Below are 12,581 nucleotides of genomic sequence, written 5' to 3'. Positions count from 1 at the left end.
CCAATTTCCGTAAAAAAAACTAGCTTTTTCTGACCTTTTCAATTTATTACGGAAATTTGAACTGTTTTTTTCAATTCACTCCGACGTTTCGGCTATTTATTTGAATCTATCTTTGTAAGGGAATAAAATAAATAGTCGAGACGTTGGAGTGAATTGAAAAAATCCAATTCTAATTTCCATAAGAGACTGAAAAGGACAGAAAAAGTAAAGACAAAAGACAGAAAAAATTCAAAAAAATTAGATAACCAAACTATTTTGGATCATCGCTGTGGCTTTAAATAATTTGAAAAGTTAATGGATGTGTTCAAATTATGTACTGGAGATGTAGATGGGGTCCAAAATAAGTTGCCCAAGTAACAATTTGAGTTTTATTACACTTTTATGATGGCATTTAAGACCAAAATTGGTCATGAAAACCGCCATAAGAGTACAATAAAACTCACATTGTTGTTTGGGTGGTTACCCTGTACAAAATGCCATATTTAATAATATCTTGAAAACAACATAATATTCAATTTAAAATGTATGTATGTAGAAAATGCTAGTTAGGCCATTGCAAATTATTTCAAAAGTTTTTGTCACCCCTCTTGGAAATTGGCTTGAAAAATCGATGGGCAAAAAAATAATTTGTAAGATATGAGTCAATTTTTTTTCATAAAATCAGTTGTCTGTGGGTTCTACAGCCTGAAAAACTCGCAAAATGAGTGTACGAGTGTATGAGTTAACGCTTGTAGCACGAAACAGAAATGAAAATTCAAACAACAGAATTTCCGAAAATCGGCCGAAAAATTTCTCTTTCGTTTTTGTCTTTTTTCGTAGATTTTCGCATGGAAGATAATGACATCTTATATATAAAAATGGAAGTGAAAAAGTTCGACCGCGCATCACTTGAGAACGGAGCGTCCGATTTGAGCCGTCTTTTCTTTATTGTGTTCGTTTCAACCACCGCTATGTTTTTATGGCGAGAAAAGTTGAAAAATTTACTCGGAAGATAGGAAAACTCGAAAAATTAGTTTTCCATATAAAACCCGCAACGCATTGTATGCGCCATATCGTTGGCTGCTATGATCATCGTACGATTTTTTGCAGCACCGTTGTCGTATTCAAACAAACACGTGGTTACCTTCATTGGAATCGCCACATCTAACAATGCTATTAAACATTTTGAGGGCTTACAATTTCAGAAAATAACCAATCAATAGTCCAACTTATTAATCAACCTAAACTCAAGCCTAAAGTTTCAGCAATAAAATTCGTTAATTTGATTCATTCCTTCATTCATTTATCAAATTTATGAAACAAACACGAATCATTTTTATTCCTTTCTACATCGGATGCGTAGCCAGAAGATGCAGGTTAACAAAAGGTTTAAGCACTAAATATACTAAATTGCCACTTCGCAATCGTCAAATGAAGAATACATTTTGCGTATGTTAACGGATTATGAGCATATTCGGTTTAATTGAATATCAAGCTAATAAATCAACAGTAAGAGCATATGATTTAGAATTTAAAAAAAAAGTGAACGAAGCAACTATTATACATCGTATTTAAGGGATCAGTCCCGGCGTAGTGGTTAGCATTCACGCCTTTCACGCCGAGGACCCGGGTTCAAATCCCAACCCCGCAGAAGCCACGAATGACCCAAGCTGGTTAAAGTGACTATAATTAAAACAAAAAACAATCGTATTTAACTTTCAGTCGATTTCATTTCGTATTAGACTCTTTAGAAGCCTTTTTATAAACCTTTTTACAGGTTTATAAAATGACGCTTTTATGTTAAATTGTTTTAGTGCGTGAATTACCAAAGGAACAATACAGCGATCAATTGATTTTGTGGAATAATAAAATTTAGTTTGTTTTGAGAATAACAGTTATCGAGATTCAACAATCAGCAATTCCTTTGGGTAATTTTTATCAATAGATTTATGAATCAAAAAAAAAATCTGATGACTATTGATATTAATACATATCAGAATATAAAATTGACCCTTAAATTATCGAAAAATTCCAAAGTTGCAGCAGACGATATTAGCCGTCGTACCAAATTTTACAACAAATATATTAACATCCAGTATTACTATTTTTAACCTGCAGAGTTTATAAAACAAGACTCAATGCAACTACCACAAATACGACTGTTGATATTGCGGGGATTGGCAAACCAACTTTTACACCGATATGCATTTCTTACTGATGACTTAATACAGTTGTTAAATTTAGACATTCTCTGAAATCCCAGCGTTTAATAAATCAAACGCAGAACTCCTTAGACAACGGCAAAACTTGACTTATACCTAAATATCCCTTTTTCTAAAACGCAGCAGGAGTTCATCGAAAGTTTACATATCGTATATTTAGCCCAATTTGTGGCAGTACGAAGTTTGCCGGGTCTTCTAGTATATATTAAAAGTAAAAATATATTTGGTTTTCACGTTTAAATTTTAAGTAAAAATGCCTCAAATCATTACTTTTTTTCGCTCGATTAAAAAATTCGCTTTGTTTTTTTTTCACCGCCCCCTCCCCCCTTCAGAGGACCTACACCGGAAGGATAAAAACTTTATAAAATATTTGTAATGGCCTTATTCAATCATATGAAGGGACTTCTCCAAATTATATCCAATTAAAATCCAATTTCTAATCCAATTGGATGTCAAAATTCGTATTTAATCACAAGTCCACTTCAAAGTCCACTTTAAATTCAATTTCATGCCCAATTTCTGGTGTGATTTTACATCCCATTTTTCGTCCGATTTCGAGGAAAATTTCAAGTTCATTTTGGGTCCAATTTCAAATCTAATTTCTAGTATAATTTCAAGTCTAATTTCAAACCTCAAGTCCAATTCCAGTTCTAATAGTAAGCCCCAGTTTAATTCCAGTTTAAATTCAATTTCAAGCCCAATTTTAAACCGAGTTTGAAGTCCAATTAAAGTCCGATTTCTGATTCAATTTCATGTCCAACTTCATGTATAATTTCAAGTCTAATCTCCATCAGTCCAATCCCAATTTTTATCATAAGTCCCATTTCAAGTCCAATTTAAGTTCGATTTCTAGCTAAATTTCATGTCCAATTTCTTGCCTAATTCTAAGTCTAATCTCATGACCAATTCCAAGTCTAATTTCAAGTCCAATTTCAAGCCCAATTTAAGTCCAATTTGAAGTAAAATATCAAGCCCAATTTTACATCCACTTCAAAGTCCATTTTAAATTAAATTTCATGCCCAATTTCTGGTGTGATTTTCCATCCCATTTTTCGTTCGATTTCGAGTAAAATTCCAAGTTCAATTTTCGGTTCATTTTGGGTCTAATTTCAAATCTAATTTCTAATACAATTTCAAGTCTAATTTCAAAACCTCAAGTCGATTTCTTGCCAAATTATAATCTCATGACCAATTCCAATTCTAATTGCAAGTCCCAATTTAATTCCAGTTTAAATTCAATTTCAAGTCCAATTTTAAACCGAGTTTGAAGTCCAATTAGAGTCCGATTTCTAGTTCAATTTCATGACCAACTTCATGTATAATTTCAAGTCCAATCCCAATTTTTATTATAAGTCCCATTCCAAGTCCAATTTCGATTTCTAGCTTAATTTCATGTCCAATTTCTTGCCTAATTGTAGGTCTAATCTCATAACCAATTCCAAGTCTAATTTCAAGTCCCATTTCAAGCCCAATTTAAGGCCAATTTTAGTACAATTTCAAGTCTAATTTCAAGGCTAATCTCAAGTCGAATTGCAAGTCTAATCTCAAGTACCATTTCCAATCCAATTTTAGTTCAATTTTAGGTTCAATTTAAGAGCAATTTCAGATAAAATTTCAACTGTAATTTTATGTCTGATTTCAAGTATAATTTCAAATCCCATTCCAAGTTTAATCAAGTTCCAATCCAAGTCCAGTTTAAATTCATTTTCAAGTCCAATTTCTTCTATAATTTCAAGTCCAATTTTAAGCGTAACTTCAATCTAATTTCAAAACTAATTTAAAGTCCAATTTCATGTCTAATTTCAAATCCAATCTCCACTGGCGTGTCCAAACTTGGATATGCTGGGACACGTGCCCCACCTTTTCTGTAAAATTTAATGTGAAAAAAAATCTCAAGGAGTACCCAGGAAGCACATAGACTTTAATTTAATTGCCCGGTGAATTTCAAGTCCCATTCCATGATTAATTTCAGGTCGAGTTTGAAGTCCAAATTCAAATTCCAGTTTTTTTGTATGGGCTTATCACTTTGACCACAACATCCACCACTTGCAGTTTAGTTTCAATTTTAAGTAAAATTTTGTGCCTAATTTCAAGTAAAATTTTAAGTTTGATTTCAAGTCCAACTTCAAGTTGAGTTTAATTCCGATTTTGAACTCATTTTTAGCATTACAGTAATGTTCTGATTTTGTCAGCTTTGTCTACCCCACGATTTTATCAGCTTTTTATCCCAATTTTGTCAGGCTATAAATTTTGTTTAACTTTTGTGCTTTTAAACATGATTTATAAAACTTTTCAGCCTGCTTGAAACTATTCTGATTCTCTGGGGAGAGTTTTTGAGCAAAATGATGCCTTCTTGTGAGTCATTCGAGGTCAGAATTAAGGTATTTTGTAGTAAAAGCTGTATAGTTCCTAAACAAGCAAAGATAGAGGTATACTATTTTCAGCGATGTTGTGTATTTTTACTATTTGTACAACTTTGTAAAACAGGAAAAAGTCATACAATAACTATAAAAACAGCTGAAATAGAAAAACTGATTTTAATGATTTTTCATTTATGAGAAATAGAATTTTTCTATCTTTGGTGAAGAGATAGAAGGTTATTGTCTTCAGCAAAATTTGTTGTAATAATATGCTGTATTACTTTGCAGAACACATCAATGTGTTATATTGAAACTGAAGAAAAATAAATTTTTTATTGCACTTTTAGGGGGGTTAATCAAAATTTGAGTTCCGCTGGACGATAGAACTTTTAATTTTAGGAAAGTCTTCCAAAGGTTCCATAAACCTAAAACCAAGCTTTTCCGCTCAAAGCTAATGGGCACCAATAAAGGTTCTGGACCAGTGTGCTGTGCCTGGTTCATTGAGATTTGGTTGACCAATCGAGGGTTAAAATTTAATTTTTAGTAGAAGTCTTCGATATTTCAAGGTCTTAAGTCTTGAATTTTGAAAAAATGCCTGAAAAAAAATGCCCGATTTTGACAGTTTCCTCATTTTGTCAGCCCAAAATTCAACATGGGGCTGACAAAATCGGAACATTACTGTATTTCAAATTTAATTTTTAAGTCCAGCTTAAAGTAAAGTGGGAAGGGGTTTTGTTTCACTACAGAAAAAAATCCTGCCAGCCAAAATCCAAACTTCCACATTCCAAATTTGCTTGGTTAATTCTCGAGTTTTGCAGAAATTTGTGTTTCATTTGCATGGGAGCCCCCTCCCCCTCCCCCCGCCTCTAGAAGGGGAAGGGATTTCAAACCATAATAAGAATCACCCCTGGCCACAAAGACCCATGCATAGAAATTTTCACACCGATCGGTTTAGTAGTTTCCGTGTCTATAAGGGTCATATTGACAGACAGACAGAAATTCATTTCAACTTCAAGTAAAATTTCGAATCTAATTTTTAGTCTAATTTCGGCTCTGATCTTAAGATTAATTTTGAGTGCGATTTCAAACCCAATTCAAGTATCATTCCAATGTCCCTTCCAATGTCCTTTTCAAGTCACATTTCATATCTGATGTCAATTCGAATTCAGCGTTAAATTTGGAGGTCAATTCAAAGATTAGGTCGAAAATATACTGAATCGTTCGATGGTAGGTAGAACTCTAATTCACACTCTCTCTCGGTTAGTACCCAAGTGTTTTTGCAGTTAAACTACCGCCGCACCATTCTATATTAGATAGTCTAATATCTATTTTGTGTTTTGTCCCTTCAGTCTGAACCATTTCATAGCCGCCCCCATACGCTCCCCCGCCGATGGCAATTATGTTTGACCACCGAGAAGACGGGTTCCGACCATCGTAGCAAGCGGCACGTTCATTGTAATAGCACAACGGGTGTTTTTTTTTCTGTTTTACTGTTCAAATTTAAGACCATTTCAAGTCCACGTTCAAGTCCGAACCCAAGTTCGAAATTAAATGCAAATTCTAATCTAATATCAAGTCGAATTTTGTCTAATTTCTAATCCAGTTTCAGGTCCACCAAGATGACCAAACTGGGTCTTCTCTATGAAATATAATGTGAAAAAAAATCTCAAATTGTAACCTGGAAGTCCGGAGTTATTAATCCAATCAGCTTGATTTTTTGCGATAAGTAAATTACTTGCATCAAAATAGATTCGTTATCCTACAATTAGCTGATTTTTCTAGCCCAAACATACTTCTGAAATGTCGGTGTCTATGACTGAGCACGCCAGTGCTAATCACAAATGCAATTTCAAGTCTACTTTCAAATACAATTAACGTTTCAAGTAACGTTAAAGTTAAAGTAACGTTTCAAGTCCAATTTCGTGTTCAATTTCAAGTAAAATTTCAAATCTAATTTCACGTTCTATTTCTAATCCAATTTAAGTCCTATTTCAAGTCTAATTTCTAATACAATTTCAAGTCCCATTTCAAGTCCAATTTAAGTTCAATTTCAAGTTCAAATGATAGTATTATTTCCATAAATAAAGTATAAAGTCCAATTAGAAATCTATTTTAAAGTCCACTTTATAGTCCAAGTTCACGTCCAATTTAAAGTTTGATCTCGTATAAAACTCCAGCGGATTTTAATTTGAGCCAATCAAATCCAACTTCGAGTCGGAATTCGAACTCAAAGTCGCATCCAAATCTAAATCTTAAGTTAAATCCTACTTTACATTTAAGTTCAAATCCAACTTCGGACCCATTGAATGGTTCAGGTTGCGCCAGGTCCTCCATTTTATAAAATTCTATAAAATTTAACGCCAAAAAAAGCTTTGGGTGTAAGTCCGGAAAACCAGTGTTTGTTAAGTTTTTAATATAACCGGTAGGTACTTTTATGTTTAGTAAAAGATCCGCCATCCTGCGATTATTTGATTCTTCCATTGCAAAACATGCCTTCGAAAGGTCGGCGCCCCACCTTCTTGTCGTGACCTTAAAAATTACTTTCTTTCGTCAAGTCAAAACTCGACTTTATGCTTTAAAATTTGTTCTCAGAATGACCAATGACATCTCTTGCAAGATGTTCAACATCCCGCAGATTTGTCGAGCATTTCGAGTGCTCTCTTTCTTCCAAACTGAGTCTCAACCAGTGTTGAGAAGATTTTATCACACGTGCGTACTCGTTCTAACGAACAAACTTGCTGGAGCATCTCTTTCGGACTCCATTCCATATTGTTTTTTCAAGGTTTTTGTGACCGTCATTCCAACCCGCGCGGTTGATACCGATCGCTCGCGAAGCCCTCACTCTTACCCGTGTGTGTAGGCGAGGGTGTAATATGAAAAATAAAAGTAGAAGTAAAAAAAAATCTGTACCGTGTTCATCCTTGTGTGTCATACTCGCTCGCGGGCTGTCGGCAGCTCACGAGCTGCTGGCCTCGTGAGCGGGCTGTGCAAAAAGATGTCAGTGAAGTAAGCGTAGGCTGCTATGCTTCTCACAATCGTTACGGTAAGAGTACGCATCCTTTTCTTCTCGTTTGATTAGCAACACTGATCTCACCACTCTAGGTTATGTTACTCTTAAAGTCGTTTCAATTAAATAGTTTTTGGATGTTGTTGTTCTATATCCCACGCTTCGGTTTAAACATTGTAAATAGTATACATGGTCCGTTATCTTACCGACAAAAAAAAGTATTTAAGTATAGTTTTGAACGAAGTTTCAAGTATTTCAAAGATTTAAGCGATAATTTGTTGCGTTGTTTGACGTGATGGAGTTTTCTATCAAACGTTATTCAGCGCTAGTCGAATAAACAATTATACAGCACAAATGTTTGCTGGGTTGTCCACTTGTTTTGCATTTCTTCTTGTACCTAGCGACACTCCTAACAGATCAAAGCCCTTTTCAGGGGAAAAAGAAGCAGGACACTACAAATTGTAGTCAGTTAATTGGCTGGTTCTTGTTGCAATGATTAGGGAATATATACGTTACAGAGTTTGCGTCTTATTTGTGTTAGGAAGTTAAATCGATAATAATTAGTTGAGAAGAGAGAATAGAATGGAGACAAGAGTTTTTGGGAAAAAACATGGCTTAATTAGAATTTTGATCAATTTTTGTTTTGTAAGATGATTAAATGGATTATAGGTTTTACTGAATACAATTTATCTATCAAATGGAAATCGCTTAAATAGATAGCAGATAGGAAGAATCAGAAAGTGTTGTATTTCATTTGTAGTTCGCATGTTGAAGAGGTGCGCATATTAATGTTTTTGTTGTTGTTGTTGTTATGCATTAGTTAGCATTATTAATGTTCAGCAGATTTGGAAGAAGAGTAAGGTTATACAAGGGTTACAGTACAGACTATAATGGCAAAAATGGAGATCGAACTTGGATGAAATAGAAAAAACCCTCAACAGGCAGTAGCTCAATTTTCAATCTGTCTTAAAAGCTCCTTCAGCTCAATGTTGCCGCCTTTCGGTAAAATTTATGTATCGAAGAAAATAGTATTTCTGTTTCTACAAAGGGCAATGTTACTTTTCTGTTTTTTGTTTTCTTCTTTTCTTACAGATTACAATTATTGATTTAACTATCATATTCATCTATGGCAATTAGGTTACACACGGTCATAAATTGGTTTTACTGCTTGATCCACGACGGTACGAATGTTGTACATTTCACAAAAGAAGAGAACCATTTAGTTGCATTTCACGTGATTAGTTGTTTGTAGTGTGCTAGTGTTTAGTGCTTTTGTTTTCCTTTTTTTGGACTTTTGGATGGAAATGCGCGATTAGCAGTTTTACAGCAAACACTCTGTAGTTTCTGCTGATTGGCTTAGATGGTGATGATGGTGATGGTGGTGATGATGCTGGTGAAGTGGCTGATGATGATCCTCGGAACTATGCCTATCACTATCATGTTCGTGATTTTGGTTGTGGTGCTGCTGGTGGTGGTGGTTGTGCTGATGGTTTCCTTGATGATGGTGGTCTTCATCATCATGATGGTGATGATGATGATGATGGTGTGTTGAGGTAGTTCTTTCTCGTAAGCAACAATCAATTGCTTGGCATTGTTGTTGTTGATGCTGCTGCTGATGATTTTGATGCTGTTGATGGTGCTGCTGCTGTTGTGCTGCTACTGTTACTGTGGCCTGCAGACCATCGCAGCAACTCACTGGAGGCGGCGACGCCGGTGAGGCAGGAACTACGCACAGAGAACGCTTCCGTTTCTGCTGAGCCGATTCGAGATTAAGAGTTTTATCGATCGCTCGCAGCCGCTTCTCCAGACTAGTGGTAGATAGGATGCCGACCTACGGGAAAGATATTAATTTTAAATCCATGCTACAATAATCCCTGGCACAAAATAACTAACCTTTAAATGCTGACTCAACGGCAGAATCGCAATGATCCACCACGCCCACGCCGGCCCATCCACCACGTCTTCCCAGTTCGCTTCCAGGTCGGGCATCTTACCGAAGCTCTTGAAAATTTCACACTTTATGTTCTCCGGCAGGCTTTGATGCCAGCCGATCGCTTTCAGTAGCACCTTCTCGTGCAGTTCGCGGATTAAATGCACCTTGTCGTCCTCGGTCGGTCCTCCCGGGTCGATTTTGTCGTCCTCGATAAACTCTACATTTGCCGTGTCGTAGCCATCCTTTTCGTGGCGAGCGATCACCCGAAATCGGCGACCACCGACCGTCGACAATATGGAACAACCATCACCGAGCAGTACGCAGTCCCGAATGTCCAGCATCGTTCCGTACTCTACATACCGCTGGCGGCCATTCTGCTGCGGAAGAGCAATCCCAAATTGGCGCTCGCCGCTTTCGATCGCCCGCCGGACCATCAACCGGTAGCGCGGCTCGTACACAAACAGGGGACATGGCACCGAGGGAAATGCCGTTGTGCAGATGAAAACCGGAACCGTCGGTTCCCGTTCCAGTTCCTGCAGCTGACGCTTTTCGTACGCATCCGGAATAAACCGTTGCATTGCTACCTCTACAAACTGGGTTACCTTACGCTTAGACAATGAGATCAGTTTAGGATTGGCGCTAAGCAGCGCAAACTGACCGGCACTGCTGGCCAGATGATGTCGGAACTGTTCGATCAGCGGTGCCATACACAGCGGACACGATGACGAGTAATCCATGCAGCGATCGAGGCAGACCTGAAAAAAAAGAAAAAAGGACGCCATTAAAGAAAACAAAACAGATTATAACCCACAGAAAAACTCACCCAACAGTAGGTATGCCCACAAGGGGTCACCACCGGTTTGCAGAGTGTCCGACAGCACAGGACACAGTCGAAATCGGACACTTCAATGTTCATCGGATTGACATGTAACCGGACCGGAGTTCCCTCAGCCCACCGGATTGATTCCAGCTCCCGGGTCATTCGATCAACGAACGACCTCAGTTTCAAGTTTTGTCCTGGAATGATTAAAGCTGGCTGCTGGTATTGTTGTTGTTGGTGCTGCTGTTGTTGTTGCTGTTGCTGCTGCTGCTGCTGTTGTTGCTGTTGCTGAAGTCTTTGGCTTCTTAGCAATTGCTGCTGATGGTACGGGTAGAAGTCCTTACCGAGTGGCACATCCATTCGGGGGTTGAAAATGTTCAGATTGTACGCCGTCAGCGATTTCCGGCGGTGGTGCGGCGGATTGATGGCTTGATGATAGAAATCGTCCATTTCTTCGAAGAAACTAGACCGAAAGTAGTCCTCGTCGCCGCAGTCGGAATGATCGTCATCGAAGTCGCTGGTCCGCAGGCTGAGGTACTGCTTTTTCACTTTGGGCCGATGGACCGACAGGAACCGATGGTGGTGACGCCGCTTGCGAGAATTCATCAGCCGATAGGAACTGCCAAAGATGAGCGACAGTGGATCCAGCACGGTCGGCGGGAGATCCGGCTCCGACCGAACCGAGGCGAGTAGACTTTGAAGATCCTAGAGAAAAGTAAACAATAGAAATTAGACTTGTTTTTTACTACAGTAATCCTAATGGTCTTTATTTTCTAGCAACAATAAAATATCGCGCAAGTGAGAACGCTTCTGTTTTGCAAAATGGATCATTTGAAAATTGGCCAGTTACCTAGAAACTGTGTACTGTAGATAAAATTTGTAAGTCGAAACCCCTAGTATTTACTAGCAAACGTTGATTAACTGTATTTTCGAATACTAAACCCGTTATTATGTATGATTTTAGACATTTTAAAATGCATCGAACTGACCGAGAATCATCAGATTTTCTAATACTATAAGCGCCTTATTTGTGGGTGATGTAGTGGTTCGCATCTAGATCAGTGTGAATGTTGTAGTGATTTTTTTCATGTGTGGACTCATTACTGCGACCAGTATAGTTGATCTATTGTAATATCGCCCGGGTGTTTGCTGTATGACCTGCACTGCATTTCTTTTTGCTATAATCGCTATTGAGTGAGCGATATGCTTATTGAATTTTTTTTTATGCGTGCTTGCGTGTATTGGGGTTTACCCTTCCTTCAAAGCTTAATCTACTTTACCCACTTATTCCTCGCTGCCAGCACTATCCCATATTACAGCCGTCCCTGGCGAGGACTCATTCGTACCTCTGACCAGTACACTTAACTATTGGAGGGACATTTGCACTGTCAAGAGGCTTCAGAGGGTAAATATAGAATTCAGCACGAAGGAAGGGTAAATGGAGGGGCCTGAGAATAAACCCATCCTAAAGTCACTTGACATCGAATGGCTTGATTCTACTAAGATTCGAACCCACGACCACTCGCTTGTCAAAGCAGACTCGGTAACCTTGCGGCTACGGAGCCCCCCATGTTGTAGTGATTCTCACAGGGTTATTATGATTTTCACATTGTTTAATATGAGTTTTGCAATGCACGGCCTTACTGAATAAGCTCCCCCTGAAGCCTACTGAATAAGTAGCAGGAGCTCGTTAGGGCCGGGAGATACGCAGTGGGCTCTACAAGTCTCTCCCAAAGACTTCTTGAAGGCGAGTAGGCACCGCCATAAGCGCCTTAGCCCACCGGTCCGTCTGTTTTCCTGGAGGAGCGACCCAAACAGCGTCCGTACTCCAGAGGAGCGGCTGAGTTTCGAAAAGCTGTGTCTCGCAACTACACCTAAGATTGCAACCCCGTCTGCGAGGCTAGACAGCGCAGCCTTGGCAAGCCTTGAGCTATTGAACAACCAACAAACAACCCAGAAAAATGAAATTGAGTGTGCTAAAAATTTGATTTGCTAAAAATTCGATTTGCCAAAAATTCCGCTCTTTTCTGTCGGGCCCCTTGGCGAACGAGGTATAAAAGTGAAACTCTCAATTTTTTTTAACCATTTTCAACCAAATAAGTAAAAAAAAACCAACATTTGAAGACCTTGTGTCAGTAGTGGCCACGTTTTAGCGAGAATTACTCAAATACAATCAAGAACAATACCAGTAATACAAATGTGATAAAGAGTGATCACGCATTTGGGTGGATTTTGCTTCTATATTGAATTTGAACCGAAA

At 38.0% G+C, this 12,581-nt stretch overlaps 1 protein-coding gene across 4 annotated transcripts in view; it reads right to left on the bottom strand.

The window, feature by feature from the left end:
- Positions 1-4,840: 4,840 nt before the first annotated feature.
- LOC128733629 (uncharacterized) overlaps positions 4,841-12,581 on the bottom strand; it is a 194,928-nt gene continuing 187,187 nt past the window's right edge. For all 4 annotated transcript variants that reach the window (XM_053827353.1, XM_053827352.1, XM_053827354.1 and 1 more), the window contains exons 5-7: positions 10,325-11,026; positions 9,462-10,256; positions 4,841-9,399 (exon numbers count right to left, since the gene is read on the bottom strand). In XM_053827353.1, coding sequence (XP_053683328.1) covers positions 8,890-9,399; positions 9,462-10,256; positions 10,325-11,026 — 2,007 coding nt within the window. In that variant the 3' untranslated portion in view covers positions 4,841-8,889. The remainder of the gene's footprint in view (positions 9,400-9,461; positions 10,257-10,324; positions 11,027-12,581) is intronic.

The sequence above is a fragment of the Sabethes cyaneus genome, chromosome 2, assembly GCF_943734655.1.
Source record: "Sabethes cyaneus chromosome 2, idSabCyanKW18_F2, whole genome shotgun sequence".
In the NCBI taxonomy this organism is placed as follows: Eukaryota; Metazoa; Arthropoda; class Insecta; order Diptera; family Culicidae; genus Sabethes; species Sabethes cyaneus.
The sequence above is the reverse complement of the archived record's forward strand: the minus strand, read 5'-3'. Positions and strand labels throughout refer to the sequence as shown.